The following is a 22,398-nucleotide window of genomic DNA, read 5'->3' as shown; positions in this document are numbered from 1 at the left end:
TATGAGACTTTCACTAAAGCTGTGTCTTGCTCAGGGGAGACGATGAGGGATTACGCCTCATTTTCCTGGAAAAAAAGCTCAGATACAAAATGTTCCTAACAGAGGTATTCTGCTGTCAGATTTTGTTGCCTGTTTCATCTTTTCCTTGGTGTTAATGAGTAGTAATTGTTACTACTTCAAATGTATTTGACAGCCTATTGACATAAGCTTGGTCTCAGTGCAGCGCACTGTCATATAAGATCCATCAAAGTTTGTTGCATGATACTTGATGCTGAGTTGGATGCTTTAGAAGTAAGGAACAAGTGGTTCCCAGAATTACTCCTTTTCTCAGGTCAGAGCTGAGTTTTAATAGTTCGTGTATTTGCAGAATATGTACTGCCTGCATCTAATGTGCTCTATGAATGACATTCGTGCTCCAAGAGTGCCAGGTTGAATAAATGTCAGGCTTTCTTCTTTTGCTTTTTCTTGTGTCTTTGATATTTCTTCAGAGCAGTGCTGCCATGACCAGAGCCAAATATTTGTCTGAAGCATTCTGCTTCACTGCCCAAATGAACCCTTTTTTGTGGAATTTGTGATTTTTACAGTTGGTTGTCTTCTGTTTCTGTTGGTAGAGAGTGCAATTTGTTCAAAGGTACAAAACATATAGAATAAAGCTCATCTTCTCTGCAGAGTATACGATCTCTCCTGATAGATACTCCAAATGGAAGCAGAGTAGTGCATTTTCTATTTCAAATGCTGCTCCTCCCAATCAAACAACGTCTTCTCCATACCGATTGTTAATACAGAATCAGGAAGAATGTGTATGGTTTTCATTAGGCTACATCACACCCTCTTTTCACTGAAGAAATAGTTTGTTTCCATGGCTGAAGTTGGAGCTTAAATTGAATTAAATAACTGTTATTCTCAAACAGTGCAGATGTTATGTGCTTGAAGTGGGAAAGCAGCTCTGATGCTGGATTTTTGGGTTTACATATAGTACAGCTTTAATGCTGCCAATAGAATTTATGATGTGACGTCTTTCTTTGCACTGAACAAGCCTCCTTAGATTAGATCAAACTTTCTTTTCTTTCTTTCTCATCCATCCCTCTTTATCAGCACACAGAAACTGAAGGAGCTTATAAGGATCAATCTGTTTGATATCTGCTTGCTGCATGACTCTCTTCCCCAGTGCGCATGTTACACTGTCCAGTTTTCCTTTCCAATAATGCTGATGAGATAAATGTGTTCACCTGGTAACACAGGTCTGTAGTGAGAAACTTCTGGCATCCCTGCTGTCAGATTACAAAGAATAATTTTCTCACAATGAACTTTGGATTTTACTGCACTTGGCAAGCTCAGCTGTCTCACTGATTTGATTGTCTGCTGGTAATGTTTGCTGCTACCTGAAAATACATGCATTTTATTAGGAAAACAGTCAAAATGGATGGCCTCTGTTTCAGGCTGCTTTGAGAGATCAGACGTTTCTTATCTTCACTGAAGTGTTTTCAATCTCATTTTTTCTTAGGTCATCTTTGGTTTTTGTGTTTCTCCAGTGTGTATTTTGAGGTTTCATATGGTCCAGCAACTAAATTCTGTTGAAGAGGTAAAAGATAACCAAGGTGACATACTGGTAGTGTGAAATATTTTAGGGTTTTTGATTACATGCAAAGAACCTTGCAACATTTAGAGGCAAAGATGCATATCCAGTAAGTAGTACTACTGAAATTCTGGAGGCTGAACTTAACAAGAGTATATATACACATTCACAGAAAAAATAAGAGCCATCCTGTAGTATAGAGATTCCATTCCAGGGCAAAAGAATAGTTGAAAGTCCTTGCCAGTTTTTAAATCTTTATTGAAGGGCTGAGATGCACAAGAGCCAGTCTGGGTACAAATCTCCTGATTACTGTTATTACTTTGTAAACTTCACAACCTTTCCATATTGAATGCGAAAATGTTGTGTGTTTTTATTTATTTTTGAATAAAATCACTGTTCTGGTGCATGAAAAATTATGTTTCTCAAGCAGCAGACTTTCCTTACATATATATTAATTCCAACAACGTCTTGTTTTGTGTCTCCTTTATCATTTAGGATAATAAGTGAATCTCTCAGGGACCAGCTTCTAGTAACTATCCAGAAAACCTTCAATTACAGCAGGAGTCAAGCTCATCAGCTGTTTATCATTCTGATGGAATGCATGAAAAAAAAGGAACTTGTAAGTGTCCTAAAAGTATTTCATGAAGATAATTGCTATGAACAGACTTTTGCAAGTACTTTGAAGCCCAGGGTTACAGTTCAACTTTTTTTTTTTCTTTCTTAAGACCCATAAGTATACATAATGATGCATTCATAAACCTAGACTCCTAGAAATAGAGATTTTGTCTTCTGGAAAGCCTCTAAAACCAGCTTCAGATTCTTCTCCTGTGTAAGAAGATAGAGAGTCTTTTTCTACAAGACACCAAGTTCTTGATGATCCCAGTTGTGCATGATCCTGATTTACAACAGGACTGTTCTATGCACTGTGCCACTCAATATGATTAATGCCTGTCTACCATAACTCAGCTGCAGAAAAAAGTGTGCTCAGGAAAAGAAAATCTTCAGCATTCATGTCTGTTGAGAAAGAAGTCTTGAAATTGTGTTCACTGTACCTGTGCAGTTTTTGAGTGGTTTCTTCTGACTAATTGTCCTGGTGAATTTTTGTAAATATGATATTTCCTGTGAGTTTTGATAGAATTCCATTTCATTCTTTTGTCTTAAGCAACTGCTTTTTAATAGCACACAAACAATTTAATACATTTTTATATGGTTTTCAAATTACAACTGGAACAGATAGAGCTGACATTTTTATATTTTTTTGCTTAAGTTGCATATTTCTATAGATAGAAGCAAGAGAATTAGCACATCTTTCTCCTCAGACCATGATTCTTTGGGTTGCCTAATTCTATCACTAGGGAAGTGATGGCTGTAACACAGGCATTGGTAAAGAGAACATTTTAACCCTGAAGCTGAGAAAAGAAAGTTTTTTAATTTCTTAGGAAAATTATGTTTCATACTCCCTCAATACTAAGTGTATTTTCCTTCTGCAGAGTGCACATTTTCTGCCTCTGGTCAGCTTAGAGGCAAATCATTATCTAATTTCTTCCCAAGCTTAATACAGTACACAATAAACGATCCGTAACTTCCTCCTTAGAATTTTAAATAAACAGTAAACAGTATTCCTTACAGCACATACTCTTTTCACTGGGGAGTATAGTTCTGTTTGATAGAAGTAATTGTTTAATTGTTCAGTGAAAAACTGTAAATCCTGCTATATTAACCAAAGATATATGGAGGGAAGAAAAAACAGTATTTTCTGTGCAGTATTTGCTTGTATCTTAATTTCAGCTAGGATGGAATAGTTTTTTTGGAGTGTCTGGTATGATGCTATGTGTTTGGTTCTAGGAGGAAAACAACATTGGTAACACACTGATGTTTATAGTTGCTGCTGAGCAGTGTGGTACGGAGCCAAGGCCATTCTCAGCAAAGGCCCAAGGAGTTGGGAGGGAACAGAATTAGAACAGCTGAATTAAATTGTCCAAAGGGACATTCCATACCATCTGGCGTCATACAGGATTTTTGAAGGGGGTGGCAGTTGATCTTTTTCTCTTCTGCTGCTCAGGGGGGCCAGATGGACATTGGTCAGGGGGTGGTAAGCAATTGCTTGTCCATTACCTGTTATGTACATTCATATGTCTATGGATAGTCCTAACTATCATCCTTTTCCTTGTCTCTATCTTAGTAAATAGTTTTATCTCAACCACATGTTCTACTTTTTTTTCCTGATATTCTCCTACACCTCACTGGGAAGGGGGAGGAGTGAGTAATTGACTTTGTGGTGCTCAGCCACCTGCTGGGTTAAACCACAACAGCTTGTTACTTAACATGACGATACTGCATAAGGCATCAGCTGGTGCTAAACTTCGCGCTATGATTCTCATCATAATACAAAGAAACTTCCCAAAATTGGTACATCAGGCTTTATGCTGGTCCTCATTTCATATGGGCAGCTCCACAGTGATGAAAGTTCCAACCAGGCAATATTTTTACATTTTTCTTGAGCAATTAAGTGATTGAAATTTAGGAAATAACTTCTATCCGATTAGAATCATGCCTGGTGCCCCAGTCAAGAAAAGTGTACGCATCCTCCAGAAATCTATGTAATCATCTCCTCTGGATGTAATCTGATTCTCTGAGATGTGCAGATCTATTGCTCAACACTTTAATTCCCATATAAATAAAAAGGCAACAAGCAAGTATTTTGAAATATAAAGAACATTTAAGTTGTGAAGAAGCTTAATGATGTTTGCTATCTTTTATTTCTTCTGCTTTGGAAATATGGACACTAAAATTGTTTTGAAAATTTTCAAACAGTAAGTCAAATCACTTCTTAAGATATGATGCCAATGTATTATCTGTAGGCTTACCATTAGGAGCCTACCTTTTCATGCATAAAGCCTGTACTAATTAGTGTCGCTAGGAGATTTTGGCTGAGTCAAAAAAATGCATGAAAGAATATGCCCAGTGATTCTGAGGATTTATCTATAAAGCCATTTCTGACCCCTTTCAGGAAGGAGTCCTAAGATAACTGAGATAGGATTGGAGCATGGACATCTGTGTGAGGCACTCACTAAGTTCCTTGCAGTGTTTCTGTTAGTTTCATATTCTCCACATTCTCCAAAAAGCTGCCCTTCTCCTGAGATTATGCTTGGTATTGGCTCATGCTTCCAGCTTTTCTACATAATGTTCATCTTAGCTGCCAAGGAATACTTGCTTATGTATCTATAGCTTTCAAGATAACAATATTTAAGCGTTCACCAGTTGTTTTTCATGTCCTGTACAATATAATAGCAGTCTGTTCTCCTAATTGTGCTTTCTTCTTTCCCATATTCTCTCTGATGTTCTTCTCACCATTGTTCATTAAATCTGATGTTTTATTCCCTTCAGCACTGGGGGATTCCTGCAGGAAGAGAAGGACTATTTTGAGTTTTATCTCTGTTTTTTTATTTCAGTCATATTCTGATACTACTTAGTTCTTGAGGTCATAAAGGCCAGATTTCAATTTTGCTGCATATATTTAAATACTTTTGTCAGAACTAAATTCTCTAGGGACTCATCCATCTGCCAATGCTACTTGGAACAAAATTCAACAAACGCTGTATTTTCTAATATTGCAACTCTGTGTTGCAGTCAAATAGATACCCGTCTGTTTGTATTTTACTTCTGCATAAAGTAGCATACTCAGCTTATTATTATATGAAGTCTTTTCTAGAGAAAGCTCCAGGGGAACCTTATAGCAGCTTTCCAGTACCTGAAAGGAGCCTACAGGAAGGCTGGGGAGGGACTTTTTAGGAAATGGTTTTAATCTGGAAGAGGGCAGATTTAGACTAGATATTAGGAATAAATTCTTTACTGTGAGAGTGGTGAGACACTGGAACAGGTTGCCCAGAGAGGTTGCCAGGATGCCCCCTCCATGGGGGGCCACTGAAGGCCAGACTGGACAACGCTGTGAGCAGCTTGGTCTAGTGGGAGGTGTCCTTACCCATAGCAGTGGGGCTGGAACAAGATAGCATCTAAGGTCTCTTCCAACCCAAACCATTATATGATTCTATGATTCCAGTAATATGAATGTACTATTGATGCATTTATGTGCCTATAGTGCCAAGATGAATTCTGTACTTTGCTTTCATCAGAAGTCATGTTGATTGTAACTACAATAAGTTGATTATAAGTCAGCCTCTCTAGAAGAATTAATAGAGAAAAAAGAACTGACTGCTGCCTTAGCCAAACTGCTTCAGATTTAAAAATGACTATCACAGCAAAATTCAAATGCTGACTGCCCAACCTAAGCAGGCTTACAAACTGCATTTGATTATAATTTTGTCTGCTTTCTTGTTCTGTAATACAACTTTTCCTTTAATTCTTTCATGTCTTGTGGCAAACATTTATCTTTGTATAGAAGTAAAATCTATTCAAAATATTGAAAAAATTGCCATTCCCACTACTCAATGCTGACATCTACTATGCAGAGATGTTTTTAGAAAGTGAAAGATTGTTGTTTTTTTAATCTCTATTCAGAAAGAATATCATTAATATAGACTACACTTTTGAATATTACTCATTGTTTAATATGTAGCTCCTTTAATGGCTAAGCTTTGCAGGAATTGCAGTTCTCAGTGTTTCCTTTTTCCAAGTTGGCATTTCTCTTATTACTGCAAAATATGAGAAAATCATCAGTTTGCCATGACAGTTTTGTCTCTGTTCGTGAAAATTCTGGGATTTGGTGAAGAATTTCAGCAAGTTTATCATATTTAACTGTGTAGGGGTTAGTTAGGATAAGTCTTCTGAAAAAGTATAAATCGGAGTTTTTGTGAAATTGTAATTTCAAAAAGAAAAAAATAGTGGAACTGGACGTTTTGAAAAATTTTAAGCCTTAGAAAATAAACCTTTACCATTCTGCTCTATTTTTATTTTTATTTTTACTTCTATTTTTAATCTTCATTTTTATTTTTATTTTTATTTTTATTTTTATCTTTATTTTTATTTTTTTCCTATCTGTAATTTAGTGTCCATCTTTCATGTATGGCAATTCTGTGTTTTGGTTTAATGCTGTCTTTTAGATCACCGTGTTCCGTATGGGGTCTGAAGGGCAACAGGACATTGAGATGTCTATCCTAACTGCTCTCCTCAAAGGTGGGTTTTGCAAGGAAGGATGTATACTGTGATTCCTAAAAGGTCAAGTCTACGCACTGCCTGAAGTTCACACTAAATATTTAAATTTTTGGTTTATTTTCTTTTATTCAAAGTACTAACTTGAAAATACTTGATTGCAACTCCGATCAGCTCAAAGTGTAAAATCTAGACTGAAATTTTTGTGTCGCTTTCCTCACCTGAGAGCCTGGAATGGAAATGCTGCCAACAGCTATCCTGATATTTCAGCACATTTTATCGCAGTCTTTGCACATGTTAATAAAGATAGAAGAAATGGCAGGAAGATTAGAAGACTGGCTTTTTCCAGGCCTCAGATTGTATTCTTTAAGCCTTAGGGCAAAACTTAGGATCAGTTCTCAGTTTATTTGGAGAGTGTTATGTTTGCTGGAACAACATCTGTTTTCTGTCTGAATATTTATAGTTGATAGCAGGCTCAGTATGAGAACGCTGGAGTCCCTAATGCTAAGTAAGAGATTAAGAGAGGAATTATTGTGCTCATATCTACAGCATCAGCCAAGGGAGCTGTGCGAAGGAGCCTTTTAGAACAGTTTTATGTCTATCTTTAGCTACAGAATATAAAGTCAATCTGGGAGCTCTAAGGGAAATAGAGAGACAGTCTGCTTAATCCTTTTGAAATTAGGATTATGAGGTCAAATGGAAGATGCTGGAAATTGGTTTGGTGCATGCACCACTTTGTAGTAGAATTATTCTTGTGATAATAAGCTTGCTGGCTTTTAATTCTTGGGAAAGGGAATTGCAGAAGGTTGTTCTGTGATGTTTCATCATGCATGAAATACCAAATATTGGCATGTGTTTCTGTTCAGGTACCAATGCATCTGCTCCAGACCAGCTCAGCTTGGCTTTAGCCTGGAACCGTGTAGACATTGCACGCAGCCAAATATTTGTCTTTGGACACCACTGGCCAGTAAGACCATGTTATTTGCTAAAAATGGAAAATAAGTTGTCAAATATTAACTCCTTGGATTTTGTTGGCAGGAGGAATATTATTGAATTATTGTTTATGATGAGCTGATGGAGGGCATTTCATTAATTAAGAACGACCTGTTTGTTTTGAAATTTACTTAGGCTGCCACTTGCAAAAACTTAATTCTGAAAAAAGGAAAGCAACTTTGCTCTTTATCTCTTTGACACATGCTAGTAGTTGCTGAAGTCTCCAACTACCTGTTCAAGGCTGAATTTCATGGAGATATTTTGAAGTAATTGCATAACTTGCTTCCTTTATAGCTTTGAAAATGTCAGTTGGGATTAATGGAGCAAAAATGTAGACAACCAAAGGAAACTGCTGCTGAAAACTCCTCTGGTAGTGCTGTGCAAAGTGAACTTAGAAACAGTTCTTTAGTAAAGCTTTTGTTTTCTGCAGTGAAATTTTCCTTCTCAAAATTTTAGAATGTGGTGCTACACTGTTTCAAATCAATGGTGAATCACTGTGGTGCCTTTGTTTATCAGTATAACTAAAATACTCTATTTAAGCCACTTCTATTTCTCTGTATTGATGCTTTTTGCTTTACTGTTTGAACCATCTGGTGTTGAATTACCATGGTGTTATGAAGAAACCAGCCTGAACTAGATAAAGTTGATTCCAAGGATTCTTATTTTTTTAAAGTTAGACGTCTTTCCTGAAACTATACCATAAAATGAACACTATTCATATATGTGCTTTATGTAATGCTAAGATTTATTTCATTTAGAAGCCTGTGTAATTAAAATTCTAATGAATGGTGCTGCAGATATTGCTTTATTCCTTTACTTATAGTAATGTTTTCAAAGATCATTGGAATGCTCACAAGGAAAGAATTAAATGATCCTAAATATTATAAAATATTATTTGTATAAAAGATTTTGTTGAAATGAATGTCCCAGTCTCCCTAGCATTGCACTTGAATTCAGATGTACCACCTGGCAACTGGCATCTACTGTCTCTCCTATTTCATAATCATTCTCTGCAACAATCTGTGGATCCGCTGTCAGCTAATTGTGATACACTGTCATTTCTAATCCATGAAGAATGTTTTTTGGTCAGGAGGATTCAGCCCTTATGTTCTGTGAATTGACAGATGCAGTTTTGCCCAGGCTTACAAATGTTTCATGATGGCCAGAAAGAGAAGATTTTTTTAAGGTGGAGAAAAAAAGAGAAAACAAGCCTTGTTAAACATTAAAAACAAACAAAAAATATAGCAGGCTTTGTTCTCTAGTTTTCTGGGCAGCGCACAGATGGTTGTAAGCTGCACATGGGGGTTATATAACCTAAGTGTTAGCTGGTGTAATTTAAGCCTCCATAGCACAGACAAGGAATGTCAAGATACTTGCACGTGTGCTTTCCTGTTTTGGGTAGATAGCTTAGAAGGGGAAGGAGTCAGAAGAGTCTAGATATGCCTGAAGAGCTATAAACATAAATATTGTCTGCAGAGCCTAAATTAACTAGTCAGGAGCCCTCTTTTCTTCTTCTTTCTGCTTCTGCAGTATAGATGCAATTTGGCATTATGCAAGATCCTTGTTAAACACTTTGTCCTGCTTGTTGCTATTGTTTTTGGTTTTTTTTTTTGACAGCTGTAACTTTTCCTGAGAGAAAAGAAGCTGAAGGGTCACATAATCAAGCAGTGTCTTTTCCCAGACCTCTTGCACTGAATTTCGGGAGAGAAAGCCTCTATGTTGAATCCCACCACAGGCTGCCTACTTCACTACTTTACTTTCAGTGTTATTGATTCTATTAGAGATAACAGCTTGGAGTTTTTGTTTTTGTTTTTTTAAATGAGTAAACCAAAAAGTTTCATATACCTAAGGAAATGGTAATTTTAAGTGGATTGCATGTGCGAAGTGGTGACTGAAAAACAAGTTCAATAGCAGTGTATTCATAAAATAGTGGTAGTACAATTACGTAGATTTCTAATACTTGTGCATTATTAAATTAAGCCTTTAGGAAGCCTTACAGCTAGTGATGGTACAGCCCCTGAGAAGGAAAGGAAATCTCCAGCAGTTCAGACTAAAGCAGCCAGAGCGAAAGGAAAGGGGAAGAAAAAAGGAGGAAAAGTAAAAGAAGAGCCAGAAGAAGAAACAGATCCAAGGAAGCTTGAACTCTTGAACTGGGTGAGGTGAATGTACTTGTAATAAACTGTTGAAAAGTTTGTTTGCTTTTTTTTTTCCCCCTCTCTCTGTATGCCTATCTATTAGTTTGCAAAGGTGGGCTTTACCCTTCTATGAAACTGTACGGGAGACTGAATTATCCAGACAGTACTAGTTTTTAAATGTCTTGCAAAATGGTGCAAATGGTATTCTACCATCTATAAGAGAGATATCTATACCTGTATCCATATGAAAGGAGATTTTAGATAATCTCACTTTTAATTCCTTGTAGGGTTTTAGTAGTTTCCAGTCTCACTTTTATATTCCATTCAACAAATCCATTTTCTGTGCAGGAGTTAACTGCTTTCAGATCACTCAACCAAAGTGATTAAGCCATCCTTGAAAACAAAGAGCGAGGGAAACATGCATTTTCACTCTACAGAATGCTCATTTGCACATTTCCAGAGGATTGACATTAGAATTCTGCAGGAGTGCTGCTGTTCAGTCTTTGAGCCAGGAATGTTTCTCATCCTACATGCACTACATGCAGCTGTACCACAACAGTACAAGTCAGTGCCTATCTGCTGCCTCTTTTTGCCTACGTTTATCAGAACACAATAAGCACGCTAGTGAACATCTTCGTCCTCCCTCTATAAAAATATTTATCAAGTGAAGAAAACTTAAGCTTCACCTTGTCTATGTGTCTATGTGTTTCACCTTCCATTTGCAGTAGATTGGTGTTTTCTTGTCTGAAATCGGGATCATGCATCAAAAGGGCTGCTGCTCAAGGCCTTTCCACCTTTATCACTGCATTCTAACCCTTTAGACAATACTAAGAGATGATCCATTAGACTTTGTGACCAACATTTTTGAAAACCAATAGGTGAGTTGGTGAAAGACAGGGAAGTGATCCTTAATGAATGAGTAGTCATCATCAGCATATTTGGAAACTGGGCATCTCTAAAGTAATGAAAATAGTAATGGTTGTTGGTCAGACACATCTTCTGTGCTTGTGTGATCTCACGTTCTCTGTTCTGTGATTCAGGTGAATTCGCTGGAGCAGGCTATGCTGGATGCACTGGTTCTGGATCGAGTGGACTTTGTTAAACTACTCATTGAGAATGGAGTTAACATGCAACATTTCCTCACTATTCCTCGACTGGAAGAACTTTATAATACTGTGAGTGAGTAGAAGTAAAAAATGCCCTGTGATATCTTTTCTACTGTATAGGAATGACCTTTTTCTTCTCTTCCTTCTGATATATGCTTCTGAAATGATTTGGTTTCTAAAAAGCTTTGAGCCTTAAAGGTAAATAGAAGGTGAATAGCATTAGAGGGAGCCACTGCTATCATACGAATGTCCTGATGTTTCCCTACATATGCACATTCCTGATGACTAGGCTTGCAGCAGCTGTGACTTGAATCAAGGCTCCTGAACTACCACATAAAGGGCTATAAGAAAAGGACTATGCAACTCTTGATTAACACTATGCATGTCACTGTAGCCTAGTTCCTTATTTTCAATCCTGTAGAACGTAATGGCACATAGATGCCTTAAATTCTTACATTTTTGAATTTGTAAGTGTCATTTTTGTTTGTGTGAAATATGAATTGTTGAAGCTCTAATGGACAGTAAATAATTTTTGTTTCAGAGATTGGGTCCTCCAAATACACTGCATTTGCTAGTCAGAGATGTGAAAAAGGTAAGCTTAAAAGCTGCATTTGCATTATTGCACTAATAGTATGAGTCAACAATAAAAGCAAGCACAGCATGAGTGAAATTAGATGATAGCTATTAAAAACAGGAAAGTCAAATGACTTTTCACTTGAGGTAAATAATGATATCAGTCTAATTTTTGTAGTTGAAAAGCTGCTAGTAGTGTATTATTTAAGATTTAGATATTATTTCTTCTTCACAGTAGACTCCAAATTGAGTACTACAAAGGAGGACTGAAAGACCTGCTAGGTTTAGTAGAAGCTGCACTCCCCAGCAAAGAATTTCTTCCCTTTTGTATGTTGCATTGCATGTTTTTTAGTTTGCTCCCGAGCAATCCTACTTTTACTTGGGAAAAACTGTCTTGTCTCAGTGCTACAAATCCTAAATATGTTGTTTGTTTCCACTACATGCTCATTAGTTCATTATCTATGACAGGGTTATATATTTACTCTCATTGAGGTTTTGGAGCTTTTATTTCATAAAATTTAACTACAAGGAATAGTCTTCCTTTTTTTTTTTTTTTTTTTTTTTTTTTTTTTTTTGGAAAGGAAACTCCCATTTATCCATGGAGATTTAAATGTGGGAATCAATGCAGTACTGAGTTGATGCATAATTCGTATTGACATACTACACAGTTAAACTTACCTCATTTGGTGTTTGTCTTTTTGATTGTCACTAATGCTTTTCTGCATTCTGCTTTCTGTCTGTCTCTTCATTGCATTTTCATGGCTCACTCATTCAGCGGCAGTCTCGGGGATTCAGTTGGGTTAACATGGAGGTGATGTGTTTGCTTAGGATATAGTTCTTTCATTGTAGCTACTGCTCAGTGGTGTTGTAGAATGAGTTCCTGTTGTAGGATATAGCTCAAACAACAAAGCAGTTTTCAGCTTATGTTTCTAGAAGAGTTAATGCAACTATCTAGCTCTTACATGTGATTGTGGAATTTATAGGCTTTTCTCTTTAATTCTGGGCTACGTATAAATCTAAATCATTATCTGAATTGTATTCTTAACTCTGTAGGTAATATTGTGGCAAAATGCAAATTTTTATAAATTGTAGAGTGTGTCTGATCTTCATTATGAAATTAAGCAAATCATACTTTTATGTTGGATTAATAATGGTCAATATAAAGAGTCACATAAAGATTGACTTCACCAATATAGCTCTTGCAAACAACTGGGACATGTATTGATACTGATACAATGTACAAGTAAATTACAAATGAAAAATTGTCCTCAATTATAAATACTTCCAAAAATTCAATCTGTCCCCCAAACATTTATCATTTGAATTGGTTCTCATTAATTTTGTATAAATAATCAGAGACTGAGACAAGTATCTATAAATATTACTGCTGCACCAATATAAATTTCATGTATGTTATTTTTTCTTATTCTAAATTCTTATTTTGTTCTTTTGTTTGTTTCCTTGCTCTTGGTAGGGCAATCTTCCACCAGATTATCATATCAGCCTAATAGATATTGGTCTTGTACTTGAATATCTCATGGGTGGAGCTTATCGCTGCAACTATACTAGAAAAAGTTTTCGGACTCTTTATAATAATTTATTTGGACCAAAGAGGGTAAGAATGAGTTAATTCTGGATGTGGCCATCATGCTGATGGTAAAAACAACCAGTACTCTGTTCCTTCATGATTGTGAAATACTACACGTCCAATGCTAAAGAAATGCTGTAAGACTGATGTTGAACTTCTAGTAGTACAGTTATGTAAGGATCCCATAAAACACTTTAGTTAATAGAAGCAGCCAGCAGATGGTAAATACTTTGATCTGGAGGTGAACTGCCTTCTATTTAAGTAGTTTACTATCCAAGTATTTCTAACCGCCTTGCCTGTGTATTTACTTCTTCCTTCTTTAAGTTGTAGCTTGATGTTATAACTTGAACTGTAAATTCTATTGGTCACATCAGGTTTGTTTTCCAAATAATTAAGTAAGTCCCTATAAGGAACTGCTATGAGCATAAGCCTTATTCTACAGAAACCACTGCAATCTCAGTAAACATTTCAGAGCCATAGACCAATTATGAGAATATCAAGCATGGACCCTTGTTAAACATTTTATTCTATGCAATTAGAATAATTCTCTTCAGTAACTTACACTATTTTTTTTTGTTTGAATTGTGGGTTTTTGAAGATCAAGTGAAGCTTGCTTACAAAAAGCAACTGCTTCAAATGATCAGAAGGCTACTCAAACCCCAAAGTAATCTATTCTGTAGTTAGAATACTGTATGTGTGTATATATATGTATGTATATATATGTATATATATAGTACTATCTAATTGACCATACAATTAAGCCTTTTATGGAAAATGTAAATCAGAGATTCCATTATAGAACAGAGGAAATATTTTTATGGAAAAGATTTGAAGATGTGTTGTATTTCTCTTTTTTTTTCATGTTTCCCATGAGTACATTTACCCTGTTTCTGTTCAGAAGCATCATTTTTATTTTTTACTTTTTGTGAAAATTTAATGACTTCTATTCTCATTTAACTCTTCCAACTTAATCAAAAGATTTCAACTGAGTGCAGGATGGAAAAAAAATTTCTAACCCATTGTCTTTCAGCAAATACAATTAAGGAGAAGATTAGTTAATTGTACCATTATTGATACAGTTATTTAGAATAGTAAGTTTAATCAAAATGTGTTTTTCCTTTGCATTTTTTACTCTTTGAATTTTCCCTCCTAACTAATTTTCTTTTCTATTTTAATATTTAGCCAAAAGCTCTTAAACTACTAGGGATGGAGGTAAGTTGGTTTTATTGTAAAATACTGGTTTTATCAGTGTGTTTCTTGGTACAATTGTGCTCTTGCTCTTAGCTTCTTCAGCGTTGCTGTGGCTTAAAGTAAATTGCAGCTAGAGAGGAGCTGTTTTGCAAGCAGCCTATGAAGTATTTCTGACTTTTTTTTGTTGGTATGGTCCTCAGAGCTGCTTAAAGCTTTGCTTAGTAATCCGTAGGCAGTTTTCAGCACTATTATATAATAACATGTTATTTGCTGGAATGTACTGTAGATTAAACAATTCAAACGTGAACATTGGTGATATTGAAGGAAGAGTATTTCCCAGCAGTACTATGTGTAGGCAAATCTCCTTTAACCACGAAGTAATAATTAATACACAAATGAGGTTTTATCATAGAGACAACATTTAAGTGGAGTAAAACAAAAATAATGTTGTGTGTTGTGTTGTAGCATGTTAAATGCTCTTTTCCACTAAAAAAAGGTCTTTGCTAGCAGTGATGGCACTGTGCTTTGCAAATATGAGATGGAACTGAACCAAAACCCTGCCTCAATTACCTGTGTGCCTGTAGAAATTTTGAATTGATCAAGATCAAGTCTGAGATGATGCCTCAAAGCTCATCACCGAGGCAGATGCTTTTATTTTTTCTGAAAAATGTATTAATATACAGTGGGAGGGTACTTGCATAAAGAGTCCAGGGACTTTTCTCTATGAAGTATAGAGCACATAAAGCATATATTAATGCTTTCATAGCGTTTGAACTGAATGTATGTACATACTGCTTGTGTTACCTTCAATATGTACTCTACCTGCACACAAAAGCCTCTATTTCCCCAAGCAGATAAGCAGTTTTCTTCCCTACAAAGTCCAAGCTGTATTTAATCTCTGTGATCAACTTCCTATTGTCAGACAGATGAAAGTCAAAAGCTCAGCACCTCAGTAATGCAGACCTGTTTGATTAGTATTGATCACAAGTAGGCTACTTAGTGCTTCCCTAAAGGCACATTTTGATTTTTCCTGTTTCTTCCAGTGGGCAATACTGTATATGGCACAAATGGAAGCACTTTCTCCATTTGATAGTGGGTGTAGCTTACTCCCTTCTTCCAAGAGGAAGAAAAGTTGAAATGAAAAATCAATTTTTCTGTTGTTGAAGAGGTCAGTAATTTGATGCATCTCCATTTTTTTGTTTTTCGGTTCCAGAGTTAAAAGCTTTAAAACAGGAAGTTTAGACTCATTAGTACTTTGTCCTTCCCACCCAGGGTTTCCTTTTGACTTGATATTCCTAGTGTGGGGAGGACCTGATTTTTGGCCCTTCATTTGAGATTTTATGTTCTGTTCTTCTTCACTTTATTCACTTGCATGCAGTTTAGGACCCCCTAAATTTTTTGTAAGAAATAGAGGTCAACATTTGCAGTTCTTAGAAATGCTGAAAGAGAAACGCTTATTTAAATGTTGAGCTGAAGAGTTTTGTTCGGAAACCAGAGGAGTAAGGCTGAAGCCTAAATTTGGGTTTGTTTGTTGTAATAAAACAGTGCTGAGACTATTAGGCTGAGATTACTTATATGAACAAAAACTGATCCATAGAATTGTAGAATTGAAGAATGGTTTGGGTTGGAAGGGATCTTTAAGATCATCTAGTTCTGTAGGATGGGATTTAATTGCAGTCCTCTTCTGAGATCAGAATCAAGGCCTACAATGGTGATAAGCTCTCTCTCTACACCTATAAATGCAATGTTCTTCCTACATAATTTAAACCCTTATTTACCCAATCATGGTTTTTCTCCCTTCAGGATCCTGCTTCATTGTCAGTACTTCCCTTCAGTTACTCCCATGTTGGTTCCTGTAGTAATGGCCCATCCTCTCTATCCCTTTAAGAAACAGGATACTTTACCTTCTGTTTGCACAGCATACATAAGAGGAGATTGCTTATTCAAAGGTGAACACTCCCTTAAGTATCTTGTTGTTCTTAAGAATGCTGTCTGCCTGCCTTTTTCCCTTTGCATGTTAACCACTCTCTCTACCTGCATGTCAGTCTGAATACTGCTTTGATACCTGTAAGATATGCAGAACTATTCTTCAAGAATGGATACAGATATATCAAATAAAAACTTAAGAGTAGAACCTGTAGAGTGAGTTCAGGTTTGGTAAAGCTCCATTTGCACTGCAGAAGCATTCATTAAATACTAATTCCTTATCACTCCACTGATGCAATTACACATGCAGTAGAGATCCGCTTGCAATGCAGTGTGAAGTGAAGGCTTCAGAACAATAAAGTTCTACTGTACGTATCTAGGAGAAGTAACTTCTAATTAAGTCTGTAAAAAATGGTTCTCTGAATAAAACATTAACCTGTGTTAAGTATGCTTGGTCACATGTTTGTCATATTTTTATTTCCACTGGCATAAAAGCAAGCAACAAAAAAGGCGTAACTATTAATATCATAACCTCTCGATATGCATTTAGTCCATGGTGTCATCAAATCAGGTGATAAAGATTGGTATTAAGAATTTTTCTTGTTTTCTTCCCAGGATGATGAGCCTCCTACGAAAGGAAAGAAGAAGAAGAAGAAAAAGGAGGAAGAGATTGATATTGATGTGGACGACCCAGAAGTGAGCCGCTTTCAGTATCCATTTCATGAACTGATGTTATGGGCCGTGCTGATGAAAAGGCAAAAGATGGCACTCTTCCTTTGGCAACGAGGGGAGGAAACTATGGCCAAAGCACTTGTTGCTTGTAAGCTGTACAAATCTATGGCACATGAGTCTTCTGAAAGTGAACTGGTGGATGACATCTCTCAAGATCTGGACAACAACTCAAAGTTAGTAGTTACAGAGTACAGAGTACAGAGTACGTGTCTACCTGACACAGGAAATGGTCTGACCTGCTGAGAAGCTTGATTTTTAGTAGAGTACAGTTAATTTCCAGACTGCAGGTTTAAAGAATGCAGTCTGGAGCCTGTTTATCAACAGTAAACAAACCAAACTTTTGGCTCAGAGTCTAAAGGTAATGCTAGCAAGAAGATTTGTGTTGTGTTTTTCTGGCAGTGCATATTCTTTCTTCACCTTTTCTCTCTATAAAACTAGCTAGTTTTACTTCACGATGTTATTTTGAGGGTGTGCTCATATGAATTAAGGGCCATCTGATGATCTAGGTAAACTGGTCGTAAGATGTCGTTTGGTCTAAGCTAATTCTCTCTAGTTCCAAATTTGTTTGGAACTTTTCTAAACTATCCCAAATCAAGCCTGAGATTCTACTGCTCTTGTCCTTGTGTACAGAAAAACATAACCCCATATGAACGGAACGAAAATCCCAACTGTAAGCAAACACAGATTTCCAAATCAAACTTCACCAGACTTATCTTGCATGTTACAGAGATTTTGGCCAGCTAGCTGTTGAACTCTTGGATCAGTCCTACAAACACGATGAGCAGATTGCCATGAAACTACTGACCTACGAACTAAAAAACTGGAGTAATTCTACCTGCCTGAAGCTGGCTGTGGCAGCTAAACACAGGGACTTCATTGCTCACACGTGCAGCCAGATGCTCTTAACAGATATGTGGATGGGGCGACTACGTATGCGAAAAAACCCAGGCCTTAAGGTATTTCTGTTCTGCATTTGCTTTCAAAGACACACTTTGTTGCACTTAATGCTATATTATATATAGTGTATGCATAGAAAAAATGGCTTATTAATTAAAGGTGCTTTAAGAACGTTTTCTGTTTTGAATCTCCCTTTTTTTTTTTTTTTTTTCCAAGCTCAGGAAGTCTAAGGAACAACATACCAGGACAAAGGAAAATGGAGTATGAAAAAGATCTATGAAAAGCTTAATATGATTGGATCTGAAAGCAAAGTTGTAGCTTTCAATGAATGATAAAATCTGTTCACTAAAAACATGAAACTAATTAAAAATTAATTAGTAGAAGCAAAAGTATCATCTCTATGGATATACACAGTGGGGTTAGAGAGAAAAGAATCTGTACTTGGACAGATTCTTCTGAGTGTTGCTTAATATTGCTCCAGAAGACCAAAATTAAGATTCAGTTTTGATAAGAATGAAATGTGTGAAATCACGATGTGTGAAATCGTGTGATTTTTATTCTCTTCTGTGATTCAATTACTTTGCACCTTGTACTGATTTTTGTATTTCCTGATCAGTGGATCTGCAGAAAAAATTTAGAAAAGAGTAATATGAGAAGGCTGTCACAAAATACAAATATGAGTGAGCCACTGTTATGGAAGCAGAGCAGTGTTTGTTGTGTGTGAGACTTTGTATGTGAATATACTCTTCTTTGTTCTATAAGGTAGCTGCTGTCATCCTTGTAAAGACCTACCATGACAGTGCTATCATCTGCCGATGTTCTACTTTTGTTACCTGCATTCCTCTCTTCTTTAACTCTTTTTCTGTACTTATGCCTGTGTTTTTATATCTCTGTTCTCATATAGTAGAACTCTCTGGGTGCTATCTGCACAGCTCCTTATACTTTCACAAGTTTTTTTAACTTTAAAAACTATGATTACAGCAGTTGACTAAAGTAACTGTGAAGTCCAGTAAGAAACCTGAAACGTTTTGTCAACTGCTACTGTTTCATTTCTCTGGTCAACTCTAATTCTGGAGCACAATTTCTTACGTGCAGTGGATTCATGAAAATGGAGTCTTTCAATTGACAGGTTATTGATTATGCTTCTAAACTACTACTACTACCTACGTTGTTTTTGTAGGTTTGGAGATAGGAGAGTATCTTGAATGCTATGCAAAAGAAAAAATTGGTTATCAGATTTGCCTTTTTATGAAATCTATTAGTTTTTAAATAAATATTGCAGTCTGAGTTGAATTCTTTCTTATTGAACAGGTTATAATGGGGATTCTCTTCCCTCCAACCATCCTTTTCCTAGAGTTTCGCAGTTACGATGATTATTCATACCAGACATCACGAGAAAATGAAGAAGGCAAAGAAAAGGAGGAGGAAAATGTGGTCAGTACTGGAGTTTATCAGGAGGTTGTAACTCCCGGTTGTAAGAGTGCTGAGTTTCCTAAGTTTCTCTGTGCTGTGGGTCATTTTGGATAAAATGTCAACTGGTTCTGCAAAGAGTATATAGGTTGGATTCCCAGGGCATGCAAATTATCTGCATATTTGCAGATTTACTATAGTTCATAGTTTTTGTATTTTTAAAAAGTCAACAGGAGGTCTGTTGCTCAGAGGAAGCATTTGGTAATTAGTGGTTGATATTATAAATGAGAAAAGCTACTGTTTTTGATGTGTGTATTGGTGTAAACTGACAACTGTGGTCTTCTAGGATGCAAACGTGGACACAGGTTCCCGGAAAGGGGATGAAGAGAATGCAAATAAAAAGCAAAACAGCCTTCCAATTGGAACAAAGATCTATGAATTCTATAATGCTCCTATTGTCAAATTTTGGTTCTACACAGTAAGTCTGGTGATTAAACTGATAGCGATCACTTTTCTCATGCCTATGAAAGTTAAAGTTTTAATAGCGATGTAAAAATAATAACCACATAAAACAAAAATAACAGTGATTTTCATGGAATCTGATGAGTAAAGCACTCTCTTTATTTAGAGAAAAATAGAGTGAAATAGAACAAATAACTGTAGCTTATGCTGTCAGCTCCTAAAGCTCTAACACACTTTAAAGGAGGCTGCACGGTTCAGTCACTTACTCCAAGCTAGTTTAGATCCTCTTGCTTTCTAAAGGCTTTGGATCCTGTTCTGCTTTTAAATATACTGTAGGACCCAACAAACAATGCTGCAGTATCAGTGCTTGCCATTCACTCTGTCAAATACAATCTTGATGGAAGCACTTAGCCTTAGGTCCCTAAGGCTTAATAAATTCTTTTCTCCTGTTGAAGTAATTAAAGCCAATCTGAACTGCAATCATCTCGTTTTCTTTTTAGCACATCAAGAAATATTTCCATTTTAATAAAAACTAAATATTCTTGCTACTGCTGAATTTTGTGTGTGCCCTACATGAAAGATACTGTTTTCATTTTATGCTAAGTTAGCACTTGCGGTATCTTGTATGTCATTGTATTATGTATGGGTTCTTTTGTTTTAGCACACTGAATAATTATCTATTTTTCTGAAGTCAGTGATAATAATTCAAAATATAAATTCCTACTGAATTTCAAATGAAAGTATTAAACACGATTTCATGGAGTAAAGAAATTACATTGGAGTATATAAACAATGCCCCAGGGAAAAGGGGCCCGATTTAGAATGTTTTGGCATTGTACTGCTTATTTCAACAAATAGGCAGCTGCCTGAATCATACCACGCTGCTGGAGGCTCATGGCCTCTACCAGTTTGTATGCCAGCTGTAGTAGCAAGAGCATTGCAGTAAGCATGCTTTCTTCAGAGAAGAAAAACTTTTTCCTTTCACAAGTAGGCCTTCAGCACCTGAAACTGTCATGCATAGCCTATGCGTTCATGTGGATGTCACAAAAGTCTATAAAGGATTTCTTTTTTATAGATATCATACCTGGGTTACTTGATGCTATTTAACTATATCATCCTGGTGCGGATGGAACGGTGGCCATCTGTCCAGGAATGGATTGTCATCTCCTACATTGTGACATTGGCTTTAGAGAAAGTCAGAGAGGTAAAGTATAGTCATACTTACATCTCTTAGTCCTTGAAAAGAATTATCCAGTCCAACACCTTTGCTAAAGCAGGATCCCTACAGTAGGTTTCACAGGGAATAGTCCATGTGAGTTTTGAATATCTCCAGAGGAGACTTCACCACCTCTCTGGGCAGCTTTTTCCAGTGCTCTGTAACCCCCAAATTAAAGACTTTTTCTCATGTTCAAATGGAACTTCTTGTGTTCCAGTTTGTGCCCATTGCCCCTTCTCTTTCTGGGCACCACTGAAAATGGTCTGGCCCAATGCACTTGTCTCCTGCCCTTTAGATATTTAAGTGTTGATAAGATCTTCTCTGTCTTCTCTTCTCTGGCATAAACAGTTCCAGATATCTCAGCCTTTCCTCATAAGGGAGATCCTCCACACCTCTAGTTGTCTTTGTAGCCCTCTGGAGGATTCTCTTCAGAATAAGGCAAATTTTGCTTCAAATAGGGGTGGTCTCTAATGACAGAGAAGAACGTGACAAGATTGATTGATTTTTTTTTTTTTTTTTTTTTAATGACTTCAGAAATGTTATTTCACATTTTTCTTCATTATGTCTTTCTTAATTTTTATTTCAGATTCTCATGTCAGAGCCTGGAAAGCTGAGTCAAAAAGTGAAAGTTTGGCTCCAGGAATACTGGAATATTACTGATCTGGTGGCTATTTCAGTATTTATGATAGGAGCAGTTCTTCGCCTACAGAACCAGCCTTACATGGGTTATGGAAGAGTAATTTACTGTGTAGATATAATTTTCTGGTACATTAGAGTACTAGATATCTTCGGTGTGAACAAATATCTGGGACCTTACGTCATGATGATTGGAAAGATGGTTAGTAAATTATACAGCAAAGACTGCCACCTCCTTATCACCACAGAAAAACTCTGTGCTGAAAGCAGAGCAAAGTGCACTTGATAGAAAAGAGAATAGGGATAACAATTTTTTTTTTACCATGTTAAGTCTTTTATAAAAATACAGAACCTTTATTTCTTTAAATGACTTCTTTTTGCCTTTTTATGTATTTTTATCTCATGAGCAGTAGTTAAATTTGAAGATCAACATCAGGAAAATTATCCAGGAAAATGTGTGATACTTTTCTTGCTCATTTTACAGCACTTTGGCAAACAGATACATTGATGTCACTGTACTGACTGGTGATGATAGGAACATCTGTATGGTCTCTTTGTGCAGATGATTGACATGCTCTACTTTGTGGTCATCATGCTTGTGGTTCTGATGAGTTTTGGAGTAGCACGCCAAGCAATCCTGCACCCAGATGAGGAGCCTTCTTGGAGACTAGCTCGGAACATCTTCTATATGCCCTACTGGATGATCTATGGAGAGGTGTTCGCAGACCAGATAGACCGTAAGAGTAGAATTCATAGTAAGATTCTGTTTCCTGTTTATGAGGCAGATGATCAGACCCAAATTAATGTTTGCTTTTAATTTGGAATTAGAGTGTTTTTGTCCATCTGAG

The 22,398-nt window shown here is 36.5% G+C and overlaps 1 protein-coding gene across 1 annotated transcript in view; it reads left to right on the top strand.

The window, feature by feature from the left end:
• Window positions 1–22,398, top strand: part of TRPM1 (transient receptor potential cation channel subfamily M member 1) — a gene marked incomplete at both ends in the record, with an annotated part of 56,097 nt that overhangs the window by 23,828 nt on the left and 9,871 nt on the right. The window contains 15 exons of the mRNA XM_079541124.1: window positions 2,072–2,195; window positions 6,637–6,709; window positions 7,552–7,652; window positions 9,659–9,832; window positions 10,854–10,988; window positions 11,461–11,511; window positions 12,967–13,107; window positions 14,263–14,292; window positions 16,813–17,102; window positions 17,657–17,885; window positions 19,138–19,260; window positions 19,583–19,714; window positions 20,774–20,902; window positions 21,501–21,752; window positions 22,113–22,305. Of these exons, the coding sequence (XP_079397250.1) occupies window positions 2,072–2,195; window positions 6,637–6,709; window positions 7,552–7,652; window positions 9,659–9,832; window positions 10,854–10,988; window positions 11,461–11,511; window positions 12,967–13,107; window positions 14,263–14,292; window positions 16,813–17,102; window positions 17,657–17,885; window positions 19,138–19,260; window positions 19,583–19,714; window positions 20,774–20,902; window positions 21,501–21,752; window positions 22,113–22,305 (2,177 nt within the window). The remainder of the gene's footprint in view (window positions 1–2,071; window positions 2,196–6,636; window positions 6,710–7,551; window positions 7,653–9,658; window positions 9,833–10,853; window positions 10,989–11,460; window positions 11,512–12,966; window positions 13,108–14,262; window positions 14,293–16,812; window positions 17,103–17,656; window positions 17,886–19,137; window positions 19,261–19,582; window positions 19,715–20,773; window positions 20,903–21,500; window positions 21,753–22,112; window positions 22,306–22,398) is intronic.

Source organism: Tetrao urogallus (assembly GCF_951394365.1).
Source record: "Tetrao urogallus genome assembly, chromosome: 11".
Lineage (NCBI taxonomy): Eukaryota > Metazoa > Chordata > Aves > Galliformes > Phasianidae > Tetrao > Tetrao urogallus.
The sequence above is the reverse complement of the archived record's forward strand: the minus strand, read 5'-3'. Positions and strand labels throughout refer to the sequence as shown.